This window comes from Jaculus jaculus, chromosome 1 (assembly GCF_020740685.1).
Source record: "Jaculus jaculus isolate mJacJac1 chromosome 1, mJacJac1.mat.Y.cur, whole genome shotgun sequence".
Taxonomy (NCBI): domain Eukaryota; kingdom Metazoa; phylum Chordata; class Mammalia; order Rodentia; family Dipodidae; genus Jaculus; species Jaculus jaculus.
In genome coordinates this window covers 295,405,755-295,433,410 of record NC_059102.1, presented here as the reverse complement: position 1 = coordinate 295,433,410, position 27,656 = coordinate 295,405,755, and the positions used below count along the sequence as shown (strand labels likewise).

At 44.2% G+C, this 27,656-nt stretch overlaps 1 protein-coding gene across 1 annotated transcript in view; it reads left to right on the top strand.

The window, feature by feature from the left end:
- Rgsl1 (regulator of G protein signaling like 1) overlaps positions 1-27,656 on the top strand; it is a 73,553-nt gene that overhangs the window by 9,195 nt on the left and 36,702 nt on the right. The window contains exons 4-10 of the mRNA XM_045143545.1: positions 44-173; positions 3,682-3,786; positions 5,991-6,152; positions 7,583-8,547; positions 13,143-13,205; positions 13,810-14,026; positions 23,690-23,797. Coding sequence (XP_044999480.1) covers positions 44-173; positions 3,682-3,786; positions 5,991-6,152; positions 7,583-8,547; positions 13,143-13,205; positions 13,810-14,026; positions 23,690-23,797 — 1,750 coding nt within the window. The remainder of the gene's footprint in view (positions 1-43; positions 174-3,681; positions 3,787-5,990; positions 6,153-7,582; positions 8,548-13,142; positions 13,206-13,809; positions 14,027-23,689; positions 23,798-27,656) is intronic.

Sequence of the window (27,656 nt, the reverse complement as noted above, 5' to 3'; positions counted from 1 at the left end):
ACCTACTCCATTTCTCTTTCTATGATTTTGTTTTGAACTCTAGATTGCCAAGTACAAAGGATTATTGACCTGGTTGGAAAAATACCGGTTATCTTTCTTCTGTAAAACAACTTTGTGTTTCTATTACATTCTCTGTCAGGAACTCATCAGTTTCATTAAGTCCCCAGAAGGAGGTAAGCATGGATGTGTGTGCCTATAATCCCAACATCTGTGAGGCTGAGGAAGGCAGATTACCATGCATTTAAGGCCAGCCTGGGTTACAGAGTGAGATTCTGTATCAAGAAAGGGGGGGGGAGGGGAGAAAGAAAGAAAGAAAGAAAGAAAGAAAGAAAGAAAGAAAGAAAGAAAGAAGGAAGGAAGGAAGGAAGGAAGGAAGGAAGGAAGGAAGGAAGGAAGGAAGGAAGGAAAGAAGGAAGGAAGGAAGGAAGGAAGGAAGGAAGGAAGGAAGGAAGGAAGGAAGGAAGGAAAGAAAGAAGGAAAGAAGGAAAGAAGGAAAGAAGGAAAGAAAGAAAGAAAGAAAGAAAGAAAGAAAGAAAGAAAGAAAGAAAGAGCAGGGCGTGGTGGCGCACGCCTTTAATCCCGGCACTTGGGAGGCAGAGGTAGGAGGATCACCATGAGTTTGAGGCCACCCTGAGACTACATAGTGAATTCCAGGTCAGCCTGGGCCAGAGAGAAACCCTATCTCGAAAAACAAAAAAAAAAAAAAAGAAAAAAGAAAGAAAGAAAGAGGGAGGGAGGGAGGGACAGAGGGAAGAAAGGGCGGCAAATCTGCCTAATATGTATTTCTAATCAAGCAAATTTTACCGCCTTCCTTATTACTATTTGACCACCTGGCTAAGCCACCATCATCACTTCTTACCTGGGTACCAAAATCATCTCTTAATTAGTCTCCTTGTTTTGACTTTTTTGCTCTCTTCCTTACAGCACCAGGTCTTTTAAACCATAGTTCTTCCAGGAAGAAAGCAAAGATTCTAAGAGCACAACAGAACAAGAAACACCAAGTATCTGTTTCCATATCTGGATAAAAAGTGCATTTGAAGTTATTCTTATGACTTGTATGATATAACTATTTTGGAATTCTGGAATCTATTCAAATTTGCTGTAGGGAAAGGCTCATGTAGTAAATTTCAGTCCTTTTCACTTAATTTTAGCTCTTACCCCAACTACCTATTCCCCACCACACTGCAGGAAGCTATCACAATCATACAACCCCAGCCCCTGGAATGGCTTAAACAGAGTTTTGGGGAGTCAGGGTAATCAAAAAGACCAAGGCCTAGGGAGATTGCTCAGCCAACAATGCTTGCCTCACAAGCAAGGGAAAGCACGCACTTGTAATGCTAGCACTGGGGGGGCAGAGACAGAAGGGTCCCCAAAGCTCACTGACCAGCTAGTCTAGCAAAATTAGTAAACTCCAGACCAATGGGGGACCCTGTCTCATAAACAGATGATCAGAGAGCTGGGCGTGGTGGCGTACACTTCTAATCCCAGCACTCGGGAGGCAGAGGTAGGAGGATCGCTGTGAGTTCGAGGCTACCCTGAGACTACATAGTGAATTCCAGGTCAGCCTGGGCCAGAGTGAAACCTTACCTCAAAAAAAAAAAAAAAAAAGAAAGAAAGGAAGAAAGAAAGAAAGAAAGAAAGATGGGCAGAGTTCCTGAAAATGAAACCCAAAGTTGTCCTCTAGATTACACACACACACACATACACACAATAAATAAATAAATAAATAAATAAATAAATAAATACATATAAAAGGCCACACTCTTTAAATACTGAGGATCTGTGCTATGGTTGCTGATTTACACCAATCAGAGAGGGACAAAGAAACAGGCAGATGGGCTGGAGAGATGCTTAGTGGTTAAGGCGTTTGCCTGCAAAGCCAAAGGACCTTGGTTCGATTCCCCAGGACCCATGTAAGCCAGCTGCACAAGGGGGTGCATACATATGAGTTCATTTGCAGTGGCTAGAGACCCTGGCATACCCATTCTCTCTCTCTGTGTCTGTCTCTTTCCCTCTCTTGCTCTCCAAATAAATAAATAAATAAAAAGCTTAAAAAAAAGAAAAGAAACAGGCAGTTCTTGCTATAGATACTTGTGACTCTGCCCCTCTCTTTCTGGCAAGGCCTGGCATTTACCCTCCCTTACTTTCTATTTCTTTCCTTTTGAGAAGCAGAGATTAAAGACTAAGACATCCAAAAGCAATTATACACGTGAGAAAAAGTACTAATTACCCATGCTTACAGAAAACTACAAGCCCATTAATGACCTCAGAAGCCAGACAAGGTGGCGCATGCATTTAATCCCAGCACTCAGTAGCCAGAGGTAGGAGGATCACTGTGAGTTCGAGGCCACCCTGAGACTACATAGTGAATTCCAGGTCAGCCTGGGCTAGAGCGAGACCCTACCTGGAAAAACCAAAAAAAAAAAAGAAATGACCTTAGAAGACCTAAGGTTATACTTCAGGCTGATCCTTAACACTCAGGCAGCCTAATGCATATAGATAGGCAGATAGAGAGATAGATAAATAGATAGATAAGGCATAGATAGATGTTAGATAAATAGACAGACAGACAGACAAATAGGTCATACATAGATAGATCATAGTGCAAGGCTCTCAGTCTCCTTTACTTTGCTAGTTGTTTCTGGATAGTACTTGCAACTTATAGTCTTATTAAATAATGTACTTACACTGGGGAGATGGCTTAGCAATTAAGGCTCTTGCCTGCAAAGCCTAAGGACTCATGTTTGACTCCCACATTAGCCAGATGCACTGTGATGCAAGCATGTAAGGTCACACATGCTCACAAGGTGGCACGCACATCTGGAGTTCAGTTGCAGGGGCTGGAGGCCCTGGTGCGCCAATTCTCTCCCCACCCTCCACTCTCACTCTTGAACTACATAAAAAGGCAGTCTCTTGGGCTTGCCTCCAAATCAAATGCTCACCTGTTACACTTGCTTATTTGCATGTCTCTTTCACAAGAATAAAAGCACCTCAACGGCTGGAATTTTCATTCTGTTTGCCGAGGTACTCAAGCACCTAGAACAGTGCCTGGAACTGAGTAGGCATATAGTAAATGTTTGTTGAAAGAATGAATAAATAAAATTCCCATATCAAGTCGAATTGCCAATTGCTGACTCACTGGCCAAGGAAAACTAGGGCCTGCCTCAAGCAAGTTTAAGGTTCAAAATGTCCATGGAGCTAAACTATCAAATCCCTCCTGTCCTTCCCCACAGTCATCTATATGTGTGTGCGTGTATGTAGATAAAATTGGATTAAAATGCAAAATCATTGTCAAGTGGGGATTGTGGGGAGCAAGAAGATATATATATGATTTTTGTCAAGGTAGGCTGACCTGGATTTTACTATGTAGTCTCAGGCTGACCTCAAACTCATAATTCTCCCTCTGCCTCCACAGTGCTGGGATTAAAAGTGGGCACCACCACACCTGGCCCCATGAAGATATTTTTTGGCCTATGGCTTGTGTGCATGCCTGAGGGCCCCTTGCATGCCACTTGACACATGTCACTGGGCCACCCAGTGCCTAGCTTCGGGATTCTACTCACCTAACTGGCCACTGCTTTTGTTCCTCACACTGAGAGAACAGGGTCCCGGCTGTGGGCGAGGCTGACGAAGGGCTAGGGGAAGAGCTCACTCTCTCTAACGGCAGACTTCTCCCGGCAGCCAAGATGATGAGGTGGCAAGAGGCAGACCAGTGGCTCCTCCTGAAATGTGTCGGTGGGGTCCGCGGGATGTGGCGCTTCTGTTCCTACCTCAAGGGCAGTGCAGGTGGGTTCTTGAAATCATTCTTGGGGTCTGCAATCTCTTAAGTTTCCAGGTTGTCCCAGAGCCCCAGTTGGCAGTCATGTGTGTCCAGTGAAAAATGTGAGGGGGCTGGAGAGATGGCTTAGTGGTTAAGCGCTTGCCTGTGAAGCCTAACGACCCTGGTTCGAGGCTCAATTCCCCAGTACCCATGTTAGCCAGATGCACAAGGGGGCGCACGCATCTGGAGTTCTTCTGCAGTGGCTGGAGGCCCTGGTGCGCCCATTCTCTCTCTTTCTCTGCCTCTTTCTCTCTCTGTCTCTCTCAAATATATAAATAAAACTAAACAAAATATTAATAAAAGAAAAATGTGAGGAATGTTTAATAGTGAAGTTTGGATAGAAAGTTCAGAAAACTGAGCTCTAGTGTATAGAAGAGGGTGAAAACCACCAGAGTCCGATTCATCCATCCTCCTGCCATTGTTTATTGAGCACCTTTGTGTGGCAGCTGCTGGGCGGGTCGTCTAGGACCCAAAGGTCCATGGGTTCCATTCAGCCCTGCTTCCTAAAGCTGCTGCTGAGGCGGGGCGGCAGACAGGGAGCACGTCAACTGCCTGTGGTTAAAAACCACCGCTTTCTGCTCTGCTGGTCTAGTAGTGGCTGGGTGCTCGGAGGCCAGCAGCTGGCACTGGCTGGCACCTCAGCCCCGCACATTTTCATTCAGGCACAGGCTCTTGTTCTGAGGGTGAAACCCTGAGTTACCAGGGAGCAGTAACAGAAAACTGAGTAGATCATGACTTTAGGTTTACCGCCCAGAGTTAGGTGTGGACAAAGTCGTAAAGTGGGGGATGTGGTCTTTGGCACCTTTGGGCTACAGTTTTTTCTGTAGCCTGGTCAGAGCCCACGATGTAGGAAAGGCTTGTCATCCCAAGATCATCTTCTTCTTCTCCTCCTCCTCCTTCTTCTTTTTCCTGCAACTTGGTCAGAGTCCATGATGTAGGCAATGCTCATTTTCCCCACACATTGTTGTTTTCTTTTTTTGGCAAGCAAATACCTTTAATCACTAAGCATCTCCCCAGCCTGGGTCGTCTTTCTTCTTCTCTTTTGTTTTTTTTCTTTTCTTCCTTTCTTTCTGTTTTTGTTTTTTTTTTTTGTTGTTGTTGTTGTTTGAGGTAGGGTCTCACTCTAGTCCAAGCTGACCTGGAATTTACTGTGTAGCCTCAGGGTGGCCTCAAACTCATGGTCATCCTCCTACCTCTACCTCCTGAGTGCTGGGATTAAAGGTGTGTGGCACCATGCCTGGCTCAATCTTTTTCTTTTTCTTTCTTTTTCTTTGTTTTTGGATTTTTGAGGTAGGGTCTCACTCTAGTCCAGGCTGACCTGGAACTCACGATGTAGTCTTAGGGTGACCTTGAGCTCATGGCGATCCTCCTACCTCAGCCTCCCAAGTGCTGGGATTAAAGGCGTGCGCCACCAAGCCCAGCTCTTTTTTTTTTTTTTTTGAATTTTTTTATTGATAACTTCAATCTTCTTTTTTTTTGTTTTTGTTTTTGTTTTTCGAGGTAGGGTCTCACTCTGGCTCAGGCTGACCTGGAATTCACTATGTAGTCTCAGGGTGGCCTCGAACTCTCGGCAATTCTCCTACCTCTGCCTCCCGAGTGCTGGGATTAAAGGTGTGCGCCACCACGCCTGGCTAATCTTCATTTCTTAAACAAAAAATATAATTTATGATTTGCACTGAGTCATACCATATCCCCTAAAATGACTTTTTTCTTTTTTAAAAAAATATTTTATTTATTTATGACACAGAGAAAGACAGAAGGACAGACAGACAGAAAGGGCATCATGCACCATCATGTGTCTCTGGCTTACGTGGGTTCTGGAGAATTGAACCTCGGACCTTAGGCTTTGCAGGCAAACACCTTCATTGCTAAGCCATCTCTCCAGCCCTAAAATGACTTTTTTTTTTTAACAACAGTAATTTTTTTAAAGTCTCCAATGACCCTTACTCACTAGATCCGTTCCCCCATACTTCCCATCCTCCCACACTAGACTGTCTGGAGATTTTATCTTTCTTCTGGAGAGATATTTTAATGTGCAAGGTGGCTAGTGAGGCTTGGTGTGGTTGAGCCAGCGGGGGCAGGGTTAGCACGAGCAGCATCGCCGGGTGTCACACAGGGGCGCAGGGTTGGGCTGGGGTTCAACTCTGTGGCTGTCTTGTCTGACCTGCAGGAGAAGAGCTGGTGGATTTCTGGATCCTGGCTGAGAAGATCCTGGGCATAGATGAAACGGACACAAACGTGAAGGATCACTACCTGTCCCTCCTCTTCGTGCTGAAGGCCACCCACCTGCAGGAGGGCTCCAGGGTGGTGACTCTCTGCAACACAAACATCAGTAAGGATATAAAGCATGCTCACAATGGATCCTCATGGGGGTGACCCCCGACTCCATCCTGTGACTGATGACCCTCACAGTCCATCTGCTGGGAGACGGGGAATCCCCACCTTTAACAGGAGAAAGGGTGAAAGAAATGAGATATCCTTAGATAGACGCTTCTCTCTTCCTAAGATGTCACCTGCCCCTGGATACAGGAAGGGGTGAAGCCGATCGTTGCAAAGCCCCTGTGTCTTCTGCGTCTGTATCGCTCTGTCATTTTCTCCTAAACAGAATTCTTCAGAACACATGCCAGCCCATGGGCCAAGGGCAGTACATGTGGCCTTGCCAAGCAAAAAACGCTTTTACTTAAAAAATATTTTCATTTATTTATTTGTAAGCAGTGAGAGAGAGAGAGAGAGAGATTGGGAATGGGTACACACACATCAGGGCCTCCTGAACCAGCTCCAGATGTGTGCGTTACTTTGAAGGATTTGGCCCCTTCAATTTATTCAATCCAAGCTGTTTCTTTGGTCATCACTTATGATAATGAAGAGTCCCATTCAGATGTGTGTATATGTGATTCTTGTCATGTTTTCTTGTACCTTTTGTCTTTTTGTAAATGAGAGCGAGGGGGAGAATTGGCAGGACCTCTCACCATTGCAATCGAACTCTAGATGCTTGTGCCAGCTTGTGCGCTTGCGCGACCTTGTGCGCATGCATCATCTTGTGCATCTGGCTTATGTGGCTTCTGGTAGCCGAACTGGGGTTCTTAGGCTTTGCAACCAAGTGCTTTAATCGCTAAGCCATCTCTCCAGCCCTGCCGTTTGTTTGTTTTACAATAACATTCTAAGAAATGTTCAAAGAATCTACTAAATGGTTTATTTCCATAGGAAGAAGGAAGACAATGAAAACAAGAGCTTTTGTTTTGTTTTGTTTTGTTTTGTTTTTCTGGTTTTTCAAGGTAGGGTCTCATTCTAGCCCAGGCTGACCTGGAATTCACTCTGTATTCTCAGGGTGGCCTCAAACCCATGGCAATCCTCCCAAGCGCTGGGATTAAAGGCATTCTCCACCACGCCTAGCTTATTGTTTTTTGTTTTGTTTTGATTTGATTGTTTTGGTAGAGGGCATGAGGCAGGATCATACTCTAGCCCAGGCTGAGTGAGAACTTACTCTGTGGCCTAGGCTGGCTTTGAACTGAGATCCTCCTACCTCAGGCTCTCCAGTGCTGGGATTAATGGGGTGAGCCGCTATGCCTACCTAAAAAGGATTACTGTATACTGAGCAAACCATAAAACCATGCCCACTGTGTGTCTAAGTTATTTGCACTCCTATATCTCACGAGTAAGTGGTGAGATGCTGTACCCAGGGACGTTTGGGGAACATTTCAAACATCTCCCGTCACTGCCATCATTGCTCAGCTTTCAGCCTCGTTTGTCTCTTCTTCCCAGAATCCCTCCACAACCTTTCCATCTGGCACCCCAGCCAGTCTACCACCCGAAGGGAGATCCTGAGCCACATGCAGAAGGTGGCTCTGTTCAAAATCCAGAGCTACTGGCTCCCTAACTTCTACACCCACGCCAAGCTGTCAATGGCTAGCGAGGAAGCGTGCCACAGCCTAATGCAGGAGTATGAGACGCGCCTGTGCAGCGTGTGCTGCAGCCACTCGGGAGGGCTGCCCCTGAACATGAGCGTCAAGAAGAGCTCCTGCTCGCAAAAGAAGTACTCAACCAAGAAGGCCAAGCGGAAGATGTGGCGTGTCATCAACCCTGCCTCTTGCTATCTGGATATGGAACCGAAGGCAGAGGTCATCACTAAGAGCCCGCAGGAGCCGAGTCCTGACGCCAAGGTGGTGGCGCGCATCCCAACCCTGCCTGTGATTTCTTCCGAGGGACCCGTGTGTTTCCTGGAGAAGGACAGTGACTGTGCCAAGAAGCCCACTGTGAAGAAACCCAAGGGCCACCTTCATATGGAGGGCGTCTTTGAGAACAAGTTCTCTGCTCACTTGAGGACGTCCACTCCGCTTGTCAATCACTCTTCCTCGGAGACCACCATTAAGAAGGCCATCAAGCAGAACCTGTCCTTCGAGTACACTCACTGGGCCCTGTGTGCAGACGTCTATGCAGGGAATCCCTTCCGCAACCACCTGAAGAAGATGAATTTGAAGGCGGAGGTGCAACTCCTGGACCTTTGGCAGGACTTACAGCATTTCCTCAGCGTTCTCACGGACAACAGGAAGAAGGGGGATGCCATCTTCCGTCACATGCTTGGCAATAGAATCTGTGAGCTCTATTTGAATAAGCATATTGGTCCACACTTACCACTCACACCTCAAATCATTCAGGGCCTAAAGATGCTGCTACCTTCTGGGGAAGTGAACCCTTGGATTCCAAAAGCCCAGAAGGAAATCTGCAAGGTAGGCTTTGCCTCAAAGAAATGGGTTGGTAGATCAATAGATGAGGTCAGGACTGGTCAAAAATGTTGTCCGGTCATCTCTACTTGCTGTGAAAATAGCGTAACTACTCATATAAACGTTTATTTATTGAAGAGCTGGTTCATCTTTTTTTTTTTTGCTTTTTGTTTCTTTATTTTTTGGTTTTCCAAGGGAGGGTCTGTCTAGCTCATTCTGACCTGGAATTCACTATGTAGTCTCAGGGTGGCCTCGAACTTACAGTGATCCCGGATTAAAGGCATGTGACACCACGCCCAGCTAAGAGCTCATTAATCTTTTGAGGCACATAAATTTTCCAGATTCCTGAGAACAAGTCAAAACTCTGAAAGAGTGGCTAAGTGGCCAGTATTCATTCTACTCTGCTTCTTCCTTATGTGCAATCTCCCAAAGCCATGAGATAAGAATATCTTTATTGAGGGACTTGGGACTGTTCTAAGCATTGCGTGAGAAAAAAACTCTTCTCCTTCCTAGGCTAGTTGTCAATGAAATGGCTAATTGGGAGGGATTTGCCATTATCTCAAAACATTACATAATAACAAGGGGATATCCTGAATACAAAAGGTGAGATAGCATGACTGCAGTGTCCCTGAGTGCTTGGCAGAAAGCACTTAATAGAGTTTATTCAGATAAGAGATGAGCATCAGTTAAAAGGGACATTTAAAAAATTTACTTAGAGCTGGAGAGATGGCTTAGCAGTTAAGGCCAAAGGACCCAGGTTCAACTCCCCAAGACCCACGTCAGCCAGATACACAAGGGGCACACACATCTACAGTTGGTTTGCAGTGGCTGGAGGCCCTGGCACACCCATTCTCTCCCTCCCTCTCTCTCTCTCTCTCTCTCTCTCTTTGTACCTATTTCTGTATCTCTCTTTCTCAAATAAATAAAAATAAAATATATGTTTACTTATTTGAGAGAGAGAGAGAGAGAGGCAGATAGAGAATTGGCACACCAGGGTCTCTAGCCACTGCAAACAAACTCCAGATGCATGTGCCAACTTGTGCATCTGGCATTTTATCTATGTACTAGGGAGTTGAACTTGAGTCCTTAGCCTTTGCAGGCAAGTGCCTTAACCGCTGAGCCATCTCTCCCAGCCCCAAAGAGACATTTTCAAAGAAATGGATAGAAGTTGGGTGATCACAGAGAGGACAACACCTACCACAAAACCCAATCCTTAGCAGGTTACCCTTATCATCCCTGTGCCTAAAGAACTGGTGAGAGAGAGGGCATAGAACCAGGAGAGAACCAGCTGCATGGAGTGGGGTAGCTGGCAAGAGCTGCAATCATCTGCTCAAGGACGTAGCTCAATGCACAATGACGTCGCTGGGCGGAATCTGAGGAATAGGTACCCCGGCTCACTCTCCTCCCCTTTCCCATTGTCTGCCAGGACCCCCCCCCACCACCACCATTTGATCAACTCATCAAAGGAAGAGGGGGCTTATTGGTATAGAGTCTGTACATGTTAATCTCCTAAAGTATAAGAGGATAAAGCAAGGTAGAGTGTAGATCTGAAGGAGCAAAAGTGGATACAAACAGCAAATCATTCACTGCATTATCGTGTATTTATCTTAAAATTATGTTCACACACGTAATCTCCTTTAAGCTGCTTAGCAACTACAAGAGATGGAGTTGTGTTGTTGCTTTTGTTGTACAAATGAGGAAAGCAAGACCCAGAGAATAACTGAATTATTCCAAAGGCTGGATGTAACTTTCTTCTCTCTTTATGGGGGCAGGGAATGTTGCTGGGTTGTCACTACTTTCCCCATTGCTCAGAAGTGCCAAAAATCATTCATGCTCCATAGATCTTTGTTGAATCAGTCAGTCCCTGTCAGAAATCAACTCTCATTTGGCTTTACCCAGGACTGTTTTGTAGGTTTCCATCCACCTGAATTCAGTGCATTATCTGGCTGCTTTTTTGAGTGCCTACAGCATACCAGCTAATGTCTATTTCTTGACTTGTGACTCTCAGTAATGGTTTAATTTCTGGCTTTGTCAGCATGTGACTTTGAGGTCTTAAGACAGACTGCAAGAATACACACACACACAGGTTTTTTTTTGTTTGTTTGTTTGTTTGAGGTAGGGTTTCGTTCCAGCCCAGGTTGACCTGGAATTCACTATGTAGTCTCAGGATGGCCTTGAACTCACACTGATCCTCTTACCTCTGCTTCCCGAGTACTGGGATTAAAGGCGTGCGCCACCATGCCCAGCAAGTTTTATTCTTTCCATGCCTTTAATTCCAGCACTAGAGAGGCAGGAGCATCGCCATGAGTTTGAGGCCAGCCTGAGACTACATAGTGAATTCTAGGTCAGCCTGGGCTGGAGTGAGACCCTACCTAAGAAAATAAATAAATAAATAAAATCAAGTCACTGTTTTGGCAATTTATAATTGCAACAAAATACATAAATTTTATAAGGTTATAGATATGTTGTGCCTACTACTCATTCCTATGAATCTATAGACTAGTTCCAAGGCCCGCACAGATACCAAAATCTTCAGGTGCTTGTCCCTTGTATAATCTGCTATAATATATTCATTAACCTGCATACCTTCTCCCAAAAATCATCTCTAGAATGTTTACAATACCTGATACAATGTAAACGCTATGTAGTTGTATTATATTTTTTTAGGGAATAATGACAAAGGGAAAAGTCTCTACATAGTCAACATAGGTATAATTTTTCCCCAGATATTTTTCATCTGAAGTTGGTTGAACTCACCAATATGGAATCTGTAGCTACAAAGGGCCACATGAATATTATTAGGTACATGGTACACTCATTTCACAGTGTCCTTTGAAAATTCACATTTGTTACATATGCATAGAGTTTATCCATTAGTTGATAACATTACATGTTGCTAGGATTCAATCTGTGACTATGTTTTCTCAGGAATGTGCTTCACTCTAGTTCCCCAGGAGCTCAAGAGAAGATAAGTTGATATAAGTCATACCCTTAAACTTGTCTTTTGGCAATATGACCAGGTAGTTTACAGAGCTAGTTGACAGCTTTGAAAAATTACTGTTGGCCGCCCATTGTCTGCAAAATAATGCCAGAGTACTTAACTATATATAGTAGATCTCCTTTTGTAGAGCGCTGCCCCGTATTCCCTGCCTCACCTCTTGCCTCACTCCTTCTCTCGCCTTCTGTGAGAGCTGCGGGTTTCAACAAGCCCTGCCTCTGCTCTGTGCCTTTGCCCAACTCTTCCCACTGTCTGCAGTGCCCCTTGCTCCCTCCCTGCTGGTAAGCTTCCACTTACCCGGAAAGGTACAAAGCTGAGTCGAAATGGCCTTTAGCAATCCCTTCCCTATTTCCCTGACTCCATCAGAGGCCATTGTCCCCTTGTTTCTGCTCCTAAAGAACTCTGCCCGCGTGTCTGTCACTGCGAGGGCCATCCTACTGGCAGGTGGGCTCTTTTGAAACAAGGCTGGGTGCAGCGACCTGCACAGTTCCTGGCCTATGAAAGCATTTAGAAAATGTATGTCAGGGCTGGATAGATGGCTTAGTGGTTAAGGCATTTGCCTGCAAAGCCAAAGGATCCCGGTTCGACTCTCCAGGGCCCATGTAAGCCAGATGCACAAGGGGACACATGCATCTGGAGTTCGTTTGCAGTGGCTGGAGGCCCTGGTGCGCCCATTCTCTCTCCCTCTCTCTGCCTCTGTCTCTCTCTCAAATAAATAAAAATAAAGTTAAAAAAAGAAAATATATGTCAAATAAATAAGAGAAAGAATATGGGTAAATAAAGTTAGCTTCGTGCCAGCTCATAGAGTTTGTTTGTCTTTGTTATGAAATTCTACTCACATGACATCTTCATGTGGGAGGCGTAAGAGTAGATGACCTGGGCAGAGTGGTGCATGCCTTTGGTCCCAGCACTTAGGAGGCTGAGGTAGGAGGATCACCATGAGTTCTAGGCCTGTGCGGGGCTACAGAGTGAGTTCCAGGTCAGCCTGGACAAGAGTGAGATCCTGCCTTAAAAAAAAAAAAAAAAAAAGACAATAGAGGGCTGGAGAGATGGCTTAGTGGTTAAGTCATTTTGCCTGTGGGTTCCAGGTCCGATTCTCCAAGACCCACGAAAGCCAGATGCACGAGGGGGCGCATGCATCTGGAGTTCGTTTGCAGTGGCTGGAGGTCCTGGCATGCCCTTTTTTTTTTTCTCTCTCTCTCTCCCTCCCTCTTTCTTTCCCTCAAATAAATAAATTTTTTAAAAAAGAACAATAGAGCAGATACACTAAAAGGAGTTGTTTGGGTTTCAAAGTCATTTTAAGCATCAAACACAGAGCTTGGGAAAGGAATCTGGTAATATGAAGATGTCTAGTTATTACTCTGTAACTTGCTTTGTGCTTTTATCAAGATGTATTTATTACTGCTCTCTGAGGCTTAAAGACAGGCTCTGTGAGCTGTTACAGCCAGAGAAATATAGGAATGGCCATCGGGTTAGCCCCCCCCCCCCCCGCAACTTGAGAGGCTCCAGACCACATCCTGCACTGCCGCAATGTGGACCTGAGCTGGGCAGTCACAGGGGCTGGGGACCCCCCTCATAACGCTCATGCTGTGTTGCATTTCAGGTGCTCAGCCCCTGGTACCATGAGTTCCTGGATGAAGAGGACTACTGGTTTCTCATGTTCACAGTAGGAAGGGCCCGGGGCTAGGGAAGAGGAAGGGCTTCCGTTTAGAGGCTTATTTGTTAAAGTCAATGAAACCATGACTTTTTCCTGGAGGCAACTAGAGACTGGACAAGTCTTCTGGACCATAAGCTTCTCCATGCATAAGCTGACTTTAAGGAAGTCATATGTGTGTAGAAAGTCTCTCTCATAGAAAATGGGTTAGTGGGCTGGAGAGATGGCTTAGCGGTTAAGCGCTTGCCTGTGAAGCCTAAGGACCCCGGTTCGAGGCTCAGTTCCCCAGGTCCCACGTTAGCCAGATGCACAAGGGGGCGCACGCGTCTGGAGTTCGTTTGCAGAGGCTGGAAGCCCTGGCGCGCCCATTCTCTCTCTCTCTCTCTCTATCTGTCTTTCTCTGTGTCTGTCACTCTCAAATAAATAAATAAATATTTTTTTTAAAAAAGAAAATGGGTTAGAGTGGCGGTGGGGCGGCTTGATGTGTAAAGGAGCAATGACTCTTAGCAAATAGAAGCCTCATGGCATGGAGACATGGAGGAGTGAGCCACTATGAAACACTTGATTCTGGCTGATTCCTCTAGCAAGTGTTGTCTGCCCTCCGTCTTTTCCTCAGACACGGCTCGTCAAAGGCCAGTGGCATAAAAAAGGATCGACGAGCAGAGAAGAGAACCTTTTCCTTTATAAGAGGGTACAGGAATCTCTGAAGTTAAACAAAGCTTTGGCTAACATGGAGGAAATGACTTCCATAGAGTGGCAAAAGGTCGCTACTGAGGACATGAGGCAAGGCGGGTCTCTCCAGGTAGAAATGAAATCCCCAGTGTTTATGGAAGGTAAGAGCAGTCACTGTAACTTCTTTGACCTTCTGTGTTGGCCACATCACTACACAATTCAAAGATGGCCGCATTTACCCCGGGGAAATGGTCGTCAGTAAAGTGCTTGCTGTGCAAATACAAGGCCCTGAGTTTGGATCCCCAGAACTCACGTGGCGCACGCTTGGAACCCCAGTACTGGGGAAGTGGAGACGGGGATCCCTGAGGCTTCTCGGCCAGTCAATGAAGGCAAGTTGGGAAATCCCAGGTCCAGTGAGAGATCCTACCTCAAAAACTAAAGAGTGATTGAGAAAGACCTCTGCCATTGACCCCTGGCCTCCACATATATGTGCATACATGTTGATTCATACCTGTGCATACATGTGCACACATAAACACAGGCACAGACATGTAAAATACACAAATAAACATTTTTTTCTCGTGGTTTTTTGAGGTAGAGTTTCACTCTAGCTAAGGCTGACCTAGAGTTTAGTCTTAGGGTGGCCTTGAATTTATGGTGATTCTCCTAACTCTGCCTCCTGAGTGATGGGATTAAAGGTGTGCGCCACCATGCCTGGCAGCAATTAAAAAAATCTATAAGGTAAGTACTAAGAAACCAGGGCTGAGGGAATAATGCCTTACAAGGTCACAGTGAGGGCTAGAGAGATGGCTTAGTGGTTAAGGCACTTGCCTGCAAAGCTTGAGGACTCATGTTCAACAATCCAGATCCCACATAAGTCAGATGCACAAAAGGTCAGGCAAGTGCAAGGTCACATATGCCAACTAGGTGGCAAAAATGTCTGGAGTATGATTTCAGTGGCTGAGGCCCAGGTGCACCAGTTCTCTCTCTCAAAAAATAAAAAGCAAAGATTTTTTTAAAAAAAGATCACAATGAAAGTGACTGCCAGGATTTTTTAAATTTTTATTTATTTATTTATTTATTTGAGAGAGAATTGGGCATGCTAGAGCCTCCAACCACCACAAACAAAGTCCAGTCACATGCCACCTTGTGCATCTGGCTTCCATGGGTCCTGGAAAATAGAACCTGGGTCCTGTGGCTTTGCAGGCAGGCACCTTGACCACTGAGTCATTTCTCCAGCCCATCAGGATTTGAATCCAAAGTGACTGAAGGACCCTCTACTGGCTCCAGAGAATCCAGGACACTCAAGTTTTGAAAACTTCTTCCCATCAAAGCATCACCACAGTTATGCTGCATTCTTGGGTTCAAAGAATAGCCATCACCCATCTGATATTACACTTCACCACACACACTTCTTCAGAATCAGGTTCACAGGCCTGTCTGTGAAATCATTTTATATGTTTTTTGTTCATTTATTTATTTGAGAGCAACAGAGAGAGAAAGAGGCAGATATATAGAGAGAATGGGCGTGCCAGGGCCTCCAGCCACTGCAAACAAACTCCAGATGCATGTGCCCCCTTGTGCATCTGGCTAACGTGGGTCCTGGGGAATCGAGCCTCAAACAGGGGTCCTTAGGCTTCACAGGCAAGCGCTTAACTGCCAGCCATCTCTCCGGCCTGTGAAATCATTTTAGCAATCATTTCCCTTCCCTGACATAATAAACCAGCCTACCTAGGCAGTGAAGAGAAGTGGTTAAAAAGTCCAGGCTGTTTGGTCCCAGAGGCCTAGGGGTTGTATCTCATATTTGACTACATACTTGAGCAATTTGCATGACCTCCGTTTAAGCCCCAGCCTTCTCATCTGTGAAAAAGGAATCATAACACATTTGTCATAAAAGAATCTACGTCATCTATGAAGACTTTTATTACAATGTATGGCAATAGGAAGTCTAACAAATGTTTGCCACATTATTCAAGCTCTAATAAATTTTATTATTTATGTATGCTAAGACAGTTGGAGACCTGAAGTATTTCTCAAACTTCATTCCACATTAAATATATTTGACCTCCTGACTCCCTAGTATATGCCCGTGTATTTATGTACATACATGGAAAACTTTTTTCACACCGCAATTCTTGCTCTTAAAATCTGGATGATGTACTCCCATTCCCTGCTGCGTGTTATTTCATGCCATAAACACTGATGGTGACCATCTTTTGATGTGCCAACGAGTCATGGCCTACTCTGAAAAACATTGTTCAAGTAGAAATAAGCAAAGGCTTCGCAAATAATGTTTATTCACTGTGTGAGTTTGGACAAGTGACTTCATCAGAAGCCCTTTATAGAATGAGAGATAATGGTCTGTACTTGGCAGGATCACTGGGAAGACCGGAGGTCACACATCTACACAGCAAGCAGGTTCTCAATAATTGCTGCTTATGACAGTACCAAAAATGTAACCCCAACTCCTTTTGAAAATGTGGTTCGGGGTGTGGCTTCATATCAATGGCTCAGTGTAAGAATACTTGCCTGGTGCTCATGGGGACCTGGGTTTGATATTCAGTGCTGAAAAAAAATCAACATGCACTTTATATATAAAACAATATGTCCTGGAGGATTGCTTCTCATAGCCATGCTTGTCGGGCGTGGGTTATTTAAATATAGCAGGTAAATTTGGCAGGTTCCAACCTCTCTGTAAAACCAGAGCATTCCAACTTTGACCAGGAATCATGAAGACTGGGAGAAGATGTCTGGTAAACTCCCTTGTAAGATTCTGGGCACTCGGCATTACTTTGGTGTTTATGGAGGGCCAAGGAGGATCAGGAAGGGGAGAGCTACTCTCCACAGACCCTCCCCCCGTCCTTTGGTCATGGTTACTTCCTCTACCACTGTTCTTTTCTTTTCTTTTTTTTTTTTTAATTTTGTTATTGACAACGTCTATTCTTTTTGTTTTGTTTTGTTTTTTTGAGGTAGGGTCTCACTCTAGCCCAGGCTGACCTGGAATTCACTATGGAGTCTCAGGGTGGCCTCGAACTCACAGCAATCCTCCTACCTCTGCCTCCCGAGTGCTGGGATTAAAGGTGTGCGCCACCACGTCCGGCTGACAACTTCTATTCTTACAGACAATAAACCAGGCTATTCCCCCCCCCCCCCAATGTTCTCCTTCACAACTCCATTCTCCATCATATCCCCTCCCTCTCTACATTAGTCTTTCTTGTATTTTGGTGTCATCATCTTTTTCTCCTATTATGAGGGTCTTATGAAGGTATTGCTAGGCACTGCGAGGTCATGGATACCGAGGCCAATTTCTGTCTGGACAGTTGCATTGTAAAGAGTGGTACCCTTCCTTTGGCTCTTACATTCTTTCCCCACCTCTTCCACAATGGACCCTGAGCCTTGGAGGGTGTGATAGAGATGTTTTAGTGCTGAGCACTCCTCCATCCCTTCTTCTCAGCACCATGTTGCCTTTTGGGTCATTCAAGTGGTCACTGACATCAGAAAAGAGAAGCTTCTCTAACCAAAAGTAAGAGTAGCATTAATATATGAATTATTATATATTTCATATAATAATATATGAATTGGTACATTAAGCATAGTGCTTTCAGAGCAGTTTGGTGAGAATAATGTATGTACTTAGCCAGATAAGAGCAGGCTTTATACCCCTAAGGCACATGACCCCTCTGCCATAGGCTTTTGATTAGGTTTTGAGTACCTGGCATGTATTCCCTCCCATAGAGCGGGCCTCCAGTCCAATTAGAGAGAGGTTGGTTTCCCACAGAGCAGACATGCCACTATTGTACTCATTCAGTCATTTTGCCTGTCTGGCCAAACTTGAGGCTTCCAGTGTCCACTGTTTTCACCGCTGATGGCTTCTGTCTCCTATAAAGCTGCAAGCAGTGCAGCTTTTTCCAGCTTACAGTTAGCCAGTCTACAGGTAGAAGGTTTTCAGCTCAGCACCAGCTTGATTTTTCAGTGATCTTGCTGTCCACACATGTGAAGTATTCAGCAATAGGGTCTTACCATCTGTTATTCCTGGGAAACCAAGGGCCTTGGCAAAAGCCTATAATGTTTTGGAGGCAGCAGGGACCTCCCTGGCCAACAGCTCACTGGTAGTAGCCTATCCGTGGCACTGAAAATTTTCTAATAGCAATCTATGGCTTCTGGATGTGCCATTATCCAAAGAAGTAGGCTTTAATATGTCTTATTCAGACTATCTTGAATTTTGAATGATCCTCCCCTACACTTCTCTTACTCAATCTCTTCCCCTAGCCGCACTTAGACCTTCCCAGTCCCTGTAATTTGTTCTTGTACTTACATATACACAATACCATCCCCTAAAGTCCTTCCTTCTCCTCCCTCCCTTATAGCCTCTTTCTAGCTTACTGGCCTCTGCTATTGATATTTTGGTTCCAGCTCACATACGGGCTAAACATTTATAGGTAGGATCCACATGACAGAACATGCAACATTTGGCTTTCTGGGTCTGGGTTACCTCGCTTAGTATAATCCTTTCCAAATCCATCCATTTCTCAGCAAATTTCATAATTTCATTTTTCTTTACCACTGACTAGAACTCCATTGTGTAGATGTACCACATCCTTATATCCATTCATCTGTGGATGGACATCTAGGCTGGTTCCATTTACTAGCTATTGTGAATAGAGCAGCAATAAACATGGTTATGCAAGTATCTGTAAGGTAGTGAGAAGAGTCATTAAGATATATGCCTAGGAGTGCTATAGCTGGATCATATGATAAATCTATTTTTAGCTGTCTCAAGTACCTCCACACTGATTTCCACAATGGCTGGACCAGATTATATTCCCACCAACAGTGTAGAAGGGTTCCCCTTTTCTACATCTTCACCAAAATTTACTGTTATTATTTATTTATTTATTTAATTTATTTATTTTTTGGTTTTTTGAGGTAGGATCTCACTCTGGCCCAGGCTGACCTTGAATTCACTATGGAGTCTCAGGGTAACCTCGAGCTCATGGCAATCCCCCTACCTCTGCCTCCCGAGTGCTGGGATTAAAGGCATGCGCCACCACTCCCGGCTTGTTTTCTTGATGGTAGCTATTCTGATAGGAGTGAGATGGAATCTCAAAGTAGTTTTAATTCGTATTTCCCTGATGGCTAAGGATGTAGAATACTCTTTTTAGATGTTTACATGCCATCTATATTTCTTCCAATGAAAACTCTCTATTTAGTTCCATAGCCCATTTTTAAAAATTGAGTTGTTTGATTTCTTATTGTTTTGTTTTTTGAGTTCTTTGTATATTCTGGATATTAATCCTTCATCAGACGTATAGCTGGCAAATATTTTCTCCCATTCTGTAGGTTGTCTCTTTGCTCTATTCAGTGTCCTTTGCTGTACAAAAGCTTTGTAATTTCATGAGATCTGAGTAATTTATTAATGGCTTTTATTTCGTAAGCAATTAGGGCTATACTCAGAAAGTCATTACCTATGCTAGTATGCTGAGGGGTTTCCCCTACCCTTTCCTCTAGCAATTTCAGAGCTTCAGATCTGATATTAAGGTCCCTGACCCATTTGGACTTGATTCTTATGCATGGAGAAAGACAAGGATCTATTTTCATCTTTCTACATACAGATTTCCACTTTTCCCAACACCACTAGTTGAAGAGGCTGTCTTTTCCCCAATGAATATTTTTCACATTTTTGTCAAAAATTCAGATGGCTATAGCTGCCTGGATTAACATCTGGGTCCTCTATTCTGTTCCATTGATCTATGTGTCTGTCTTTGTGCCAGTACCATACTGTTTTTGTTACTATGGCTCTGTAATATAGCTTAAAATCAGGTATGGTGATACCACCAGCCTTATTTTTGTTGATCAAAATTGTTTCAGCTATTCGAGGATTTTTGTGCTCCCAAATGTATTTTAGTATTTTTTTTTCTATTTCTGTGAAGAATGCCAGTGGAATTTTAATGAGGATTGCATTAAATGTGCAGATTGCTTTTGGTATGATTTACATTTTCACAATATTGATTCTTCCAATCCAAGAACATGAAATATCTTTCCATTTCTTAGTGTCTTCTGCAATTTCTCACTTGAGTGTTTTAAAGTTCTCATTGTAGAGATCCTCTACTTCCTTGGTTTGGTTTAATACAAGGTAGTTTTTTTTTTTTTTTTTTTTCTTTTTGAGGCAATTGTGAATGGCCCATTTGCTTGAAATACTGTTTTCCATACTTCCATCCTAAGACAGTGTCTATTTTTTGAGAGATGAGTTTCCTGGAGGCAATAAATGTTAGGATCCTACCTTTTAATCCAGTATGCAAGTTTGTGTCTTTTGGTTGGGGCATTGAGTCCATTGATTTTAAGAATTACTGTTGAAAGGTATGTGTTTATTCTCACCATTCTTCTTATTTTATAGTGCTTCCTGATTTCCCTTTACTAACTTGTTTTAACTGTTATTTGAGTGTGGTTTATTTTTTCCTATTTCCTCATGTGTTTGTTTTGCTTTCTGTTCAGTGTGAAGGATTCCTTCAAGTATTTTCTGTAGAGCAAGATTAGTTATCATAAATTCCTTTATCCTGTTTTTTGTTTTGGAATGTCCTTATTTCTCCATCAATCTGGATAGACAGCGTTGCAGGATAAAGTAATCTTGGTTGACAGTTGTTTTCTTTCAGAACTTGGAATACATCATTCTAAGCCCTTCTGGCTTTTAAAGTTCGTGTTGAGTAATTTACAGTGCTTTTACATTTGGAATTCCCACTTTATGTACCTTTACAGTAGGAGTTTAAGGTACCAGGTGTAGTTCTTGTATTCCAATCCAGCTGCAGAAGTAATCCTAGGTGTTGAGTTTGCCTGCTATTCAAGTATTCTAGTGGGGTGGGTACAGCATTTTACTGGCAATTTCTAAAATTCAACTGAGCAATATACACAATCAATAAAAACCAGCACAGGCCGGGCGTGGTGGCGCATGCCTTTAATCCCAGCACTCGGGAGGCAGAGGTAGGAGGATCACCGAGAGTTCAAGGCCACCCTGAGACTCCATGGCGAATTCCAGGTCAGCCTGAGCCAGAGTGAGACCCTACCTCGAAAAAGAAAAAAAAAAAAAAAAAAAACCAGCACAGGGTATGCAAGTGTGGGGATTGAAGCAAACAGATAACCCTATAAAGCTACAAACCCTAAGGGTATATTTTGCTGTACATTTTTCTTCCTCCTTCCCCCCACCCCACCAGGTAGGGTCTCACTCTAGCTCAGGCTGGCCTTGAATTCACTATGTAGTCTCAGGGTGGCCTCGATCTCATGACGATCCTCCTACCTCTGCCTCCCGAGTGCCGGCTGCTCTACACTCTTTATCTTGTCATGTGGGAGGTTGACATTTCTGTTCTGAAATGAGTTCCATTTCAGCCTGGGTCAGCCCCCAATAATGACAGAAGAAATAGACAAAGGTCCTAAGAGCCTGAAAGCATTAAAGGCAACAATAGTCAACCCCCCAAATTCAGCTTAATTGGGAATGGTAAATCCATCCAAGAATATGTGACCCATTACGTGCCCTGACATGGAAAGAGAGATTAGCACTTCCAGTGCAGGCCTATGTACCTGCTTTTTTAATCAGTCAGTCTTGTTACCTTTTGGGGTGGCTTCAAATCTCACCCATGCTAAGTGCCCACCTCAATCCCTCCATGTTGTGCTGTGAACCTGGTGCTCCAGTCAGCTATGCTGGATGCCCTGCCACCAGGCGCTGAATGCCTTCTCTGGAGGGTCAAGGCTCTGTCGGTTGGGGGATGGGAGAGTGCAGGAAGCCTGGAGCTAAACTGGAGCTGCTCAGCTCGCTGACCTGCCGGTGTCCAGCTGTCTCCCCTTCAGGGTTCTTGACTTTGCAAGGAGGCTGATGAGGCTGGAAAATCCCCTTGTTTGGTGTCTGCTCCTGCAGCTGGCCACTGAGCAGGCGTGCAGATCTTCACGGTCCGCAAGCTCCTCCGTGGGATTCTGGCCGATTTCCTCCTTTCTGATAGACCTTAGCATCTCCTGCTTCTCCACAGTGGCAGGTACAAAAACCTATACACCTTCACTTTTCAGAAGAAGAGTGTATTTTGCTCAAATCCCTCCCTAAGCTGGATTAGTGTGACTCTTATGCTGCCATCTTACCTGGAAGTCTCCACCACTGCTCTTTGACAGTGTGCCTCTAGCTTGGTAAATGTGAAGGGCCTCCTCTACATTTTCCAAGGCTAGGGCCCTGAATCTCAGGTATGCTGATACCTTCACTCAGGTCACATACTAATCTACAGAACACTTGTGCTAGAATTCCCTCTTTTTTAAAAAAAAGTTTATTTTGTTTATTTATTCATTTCACAGAGAAAGAGGGAAAGAGAGAATGGACACCCCCGGGCCTCTAGCCACTACAAACGAACTCCAGATGCATGTGTCCCTTTGTGCATCTGGCTAATGTGGGACCTGGGGAATCGAACCTGGGTGCTTTGGCTTTGCGGGCTAATGCCTTAACCGCTAACCCATCCCTCCAGTCCCTCATTGTTTTTTAAATTTACTTTATTTGTTTTAGAGAGAGAGAGGCAGATAGAGAGGGAGAGAGAATGTGTGCACCAGGGCCTTTAGCCACTGCAAACAAACTCCAGGCACACGTGCTACCTCGTGCATCTGGCTTACATAGGTACTGGGCAACTGAACCTGGGTCCTTTGGCTTTGTAGGAAAGAACCTTAACTGCTAGGCCATTTCTCCAACCTCACTCTCATTTTTTTTATGTGAAGAAACTGAGTCACAGAAAAGCAACATGTCTTGCTCAAAGTTGTACAGTAAGGGAGAGTTTGAGCCATGAGTCGAAACATGGTCAAGTGTGAAAACAACTTGCTCTTCTGGCCTCTCATAGCTACATACTCCTGGTGACAGATAATGACATAAGAAAACTGGCATTTTAGGGTCCACCCTCCAGAATTCTGTCTGGACTCCAACAATATGGACACAGAAAGTACCAGGCTACCTGGAGAGCTCCAGAAGAACTCTGGGTAAGCAGATACTCTCCGAACCTGAGAATATGGACACAAAGTAGTGTACATGTCTATAATCCCAATAAGCCTAGGCTATGTGAGATGATGTGAAGCAATGTGAGGTGGAGTGGAGGTAGAGGCAGGATAACCCTGAAGATTGGAGGGCCAGCTAGGCTGGCCTTCACAGTACAACAACAAAAACAGATAGAAGAAACGGACCAGCACCCTAAGGCTGCCTAGAGGAGATTATCCTCTGATGTCCATGCCACGGTACACCCAAACACAACCCAATACACAAATAATAAGACTATAATATAATAAAACAACAAAAATTAATAAAACTAAAACTTGTATTCTTTATGTGAGCATCTTATTAAAACATTATTTTCTTATGTATTTTTCTGCATATGTGTACAGGTGGTGTGTGTGCGACTACATCCATGTGTGTCTGTGTGCACGTAGAGGCCAGAGCACAACCGTGGTACTATTCTCAGGAACTTTTTACCCCTTTTGGGACTGGATCTCTCATGAGCCTAGAGCTCACCCATTAGGCTAGACAAGCTGGCTAGTGAGCTCAAGGATCTCTGTGTCTCTGTCTCCCCTGTGCTGGGATTATGGGCATACACCACCCTGCCTGGCATTTGACAGGGGTCTTTGGATCAAACACAAGTCCTCTCACTTGCAAAGCAAGCATTTTACCAACAGAGCTATCTCCCTAGCCCCTACTGTCCTATTGAAACAACAATTCCAAAGGCAGCTGCCTTTAAGACAAGGAAAGTAAAAACTTAGTAAAAAACAAAATCTTCAAGTAAAGTAAAAACATATACTTTACCTCTATTTTTCCTTCACAGACATAAGCAAAATGACTTTTGAGGAGCTGTGCTATAAGAATCCAAAGATGGCCATAGCAAAGATCAGTGAAGATTACAAACTATATTGTCAAAGAGCACCTCCAAAAGGCAAGTGTTTAAGCTCTGGGCTTGCTGTAAGGCAACTGCACTTTCTCAACTGTATGAGAGAATTTCCAAACTCAAGTGGCCTAAGACAAAAGAGGAGCCACACTCCATTGCAAGGAAATATGGTCAGCACTCATGACTATTTCATTTTGCATATATATATATATATATATATATATATATATATATTATTTTTATTTATTTATTTGGGAGAGTGAGAAAAAGAGAGAGAGAGAATGGGCACACTAGGACCTCCAGCAGCTGCAAATGAGCTCCAGATGCATGCACCACCATGTGCATCTGGCTTAAGTGAGTCCTGAGGAATCAAACTGTGGTCTTTTGGCTTTGCAGGCAATCACCTTAACCACTAAGCTGTCTCTCCAGCCCTCAAGTTCAAGTTTTTAAAATATTACTTATTTATTTTTATTTATTTGAGAGTGACAGACAGAAAGAGGCAGAGAGAGAGAGAGAAAGAATGGGCTTCCAGGGCTTCCAGTCACAGCAAACGAACTCCAGATGCGTGTACCTCCTTGTGCATCTGGCTAACGTGGGTCCTGGGGAATCGAGCCTCGAATCAGGGTCCTTAGGCTTCACAGGTAAGTGCTTAACTGCTAAGCCATCTCTCCAGCCCAGGTTCAAGTTTTTTAAAAGACAGCCTTAGCTTCCCAACAGAAACATCTCTGGCATACTTGTGGTCTAACAATCTTTCTGCCCCCACTTCCACAAATTTCCCTGAGCCATGCTGTGCTAATTTTAGGACTACTTCAGTGATGAGGTTTTGGGAGCCTCTGTGTCTCTGGATATCTGGTTTGGTAGGAGTTGAGTGTTCTCTGTGTCTATCTCCTTCACCCTTGTGCTGGTACCAGGTTCACCAAGAAAGCAGCACTCTTGCTCATTTCCTATGGTTTCAGCCGGGCCCTGGTGAGGGGTGATGGTCTGATTCTCTCCTCAGGCTCTGTATCCATCTTTCCTTTCCTGCAAGGTGAGGCGTAGTTAGGCGGAGGCCATCTTGACGGGAAGTCTCATCACTTTTGTTTTTCTTTTTTCTTTTTGAGGTAGGGTCTCACTATAGCCCAGGCTGACCTGGAATTCACTATGTAGTCTCAGGGTGGCCTTGAACTCACAGCAATACTCCTACCCCTGCCTCCCAAGTGCTGGGGTTAAAGGCGTGTGCCACCACACCAGGCTCAAAGGGAAGGCTTTTCATAGAGAAGTTCTCACCCTTCCTGGGATCTGGCCTCTCAGTGGATCACTGTGGCTCATTCCTTCTTTTGGTGTTATCACTTATCTTGTTATGCCATAATAATTTCACAACTAAATTGTGTAGAATACAAAGCCATTACTTTGCTTTTGTTTCTGCCATTTTTCCAGTATATGACATTGGTTCTGATTTATGATCTTGACTGGGAGAGCCTTAAGTGTTTTCACTTGGTCATTCTCATTTGGACAACACTCATCAAACCAAAGAAGTAATAAATACATCTTGCCAATTACCAAGTTACTCAGTTCCAAGTATACATTGGGGATTTGGAGAAATACCATTATGTGGCTCTGTGGACTCAGTAGACTCCATGTGAACTGAACCAGGGCCAGGATTCCATATATGTCCTGCCTCTGATAAACGATTCCTTTAATGGGATCCATGATGACATTCTAATATCCAGTGTTAACTGACTATCACCCTTCCACCAGCCTACAGTCTCCAGGATAAATGGCTCCACTGAGGAGGGACCAAGCTCATCACCATCAGCAGTCACTCACCTCATTGTGTCATAGGTTCTTTCTTCATGGAGACCATTTTTCAGCCATTGGATCCCAGGTCTGAAAACTGACTCAGGACTGGAAGAAGGAATCATGACTTCTGTGGCTGTTCACCTGATCTCAATCCTTAATTGTTCATCTTTGAATTCTTCATTTACCTGAGAGAGAGAGAGAGAGGGAGAGAGAGAATGAGTCTGCCAGAGCCTTTAGCCACTGCAAATGAGCTCCAGACACATGAGCCATTTGAGCATCTGGCTTTACATGGATACTGAGAAATTGAACCCACATAAGGCCTTCCAAGCAAGCTCCTTTAAGCACTGAACCATCTCTCCAACCCTGTTTTGCGATTCTCTGGGGGTGTATCTGTTCAGCATTTTTGTTAGATGCCACCTGGATAACCTTTAGGAATGCTATCATCTCTTAACCATGGCCACAGATCTCTGAGGGTCCAGTCCTAGCTGCCCCTCTGACTTAATGCTTAGTATGATAATCCCACCTTCCTACCTTTTGATGGAAGTTCCCTTACCTTACCACTATGATTTTGGGACCTTCTCTCCACCACTATCAGAGACTTCAGTGTAGTAATAGTCAGTCCTTGTCCTCTTCCTCTTAGAACTTTGATGAGTTTTGAGCATCCCCATTGGTTACTGCCATCTGCAATGAAGCAGTTTCTGTTACCGAAGATGAGAGTAGCACTAATCTGTGGCATAAACATAAATATTTAGAAGGTAATTTGATGGGTAGAACACTTCCATTTAGCCAGACAACAGTAGTAGCATCCCAGCCATAGGCTCTTGACTCTGTGTTCAGTACTAGACATGGATTCTCTCCCATGGAGTAGGCCTCTACTCCAGTTAGAGAGCAGTTGGTTTCCCCCATAACAGATATACCACCGATTCTATCAGGTGGCACATTTTGCCTGACTGATCAGATGTTTAACTTGCAGGGTCCATTGCTGGTTAAGACTACTGATAACTTTTCTCCCCCAGCCAGCACTTTTCCAGCACTATGACAGCTAGTCGACAGGGACATTTCCAGCTCGGCTCCAGCTTGAGTTCTCAGTGTCCTGCAGCCAAAGCATGTGGTCTTACCATCTAGTTTTGTCAGGCAACCAAGAGCCTTGCCTTACCAAAGTCTGAAATCCTTTATCCCTGAAGAATGTGGTCATATCCATAAGCTCATAACTAGCTTCACATCTTGTCTCCCTTGATTCATCACCCACAGGAGCAATCCCATACCTCCTATGCAAAGATATTACCCTTTGTGAGGCAGTTGATCTTATAGCCAAGGACAATTCCAAGTGGGCTCAGTGGTGTGCTGTCAATGGCTTGTATTGCTTTGGAATAGAAGAATGAGTGCTTCCGAGCCGGAGAGATGGCTTAGCAGTTAAGGCATTTGCCTGTGAAGCCAAAGGACCCAGGTTCAATGGCCCAGGACCCATGTAAGTCAGATGCACAAGGTGGCGCATATGTCTGGAATTTGTTTATAGTGGCTGAAGGCCCTGGCATGCCCATACACTCTCTCTTTCCCGCTCTCTCTGCCTCTTTCTTTCTATCTCTCAATTAAATAAAATAAACAAATATTAAAAAATAAAAAGCATGAGTGTTGCATGTTGGATGCCAGTGATGGAGAATCTGAGCTGCACAGACAGCATGTAGTATAGGCTGACGACACAGAAGAGTAGGCTTAACTCAGTGCAGACATGGAGGAAGGTTCCATGGCTTCCCGGTGTCTTTCTCTTGACCCCACTCCCACACATAGAGTTTATGCTATTTTAGTTCTGTTCATAGCTTAATATTCTCACCATGAACTTCTGACTTGATTCAATTAGCATTCCTTACCCCAGGCTGTGCACCCTGTTCTTTTCTGACAGACAGAAATGAAAAGCCAAGTCCCTTGTGGGTTTTTTTTTTTTTTCATGTCTTTTTAAAAAAAGAAATACATTTCAAATCATACAGGCTCCCTCAGGTCCTTTGCAATCCTAACCTTTCTATGCCTCCTTTTTCTAATTATTAATGATTGTGAGAGAATGAAAGACTACTTGATCAATTACCTTGTTAGATGATTTTGTTTGTTTGTTTTTTGAGATAGGGTCTCACTC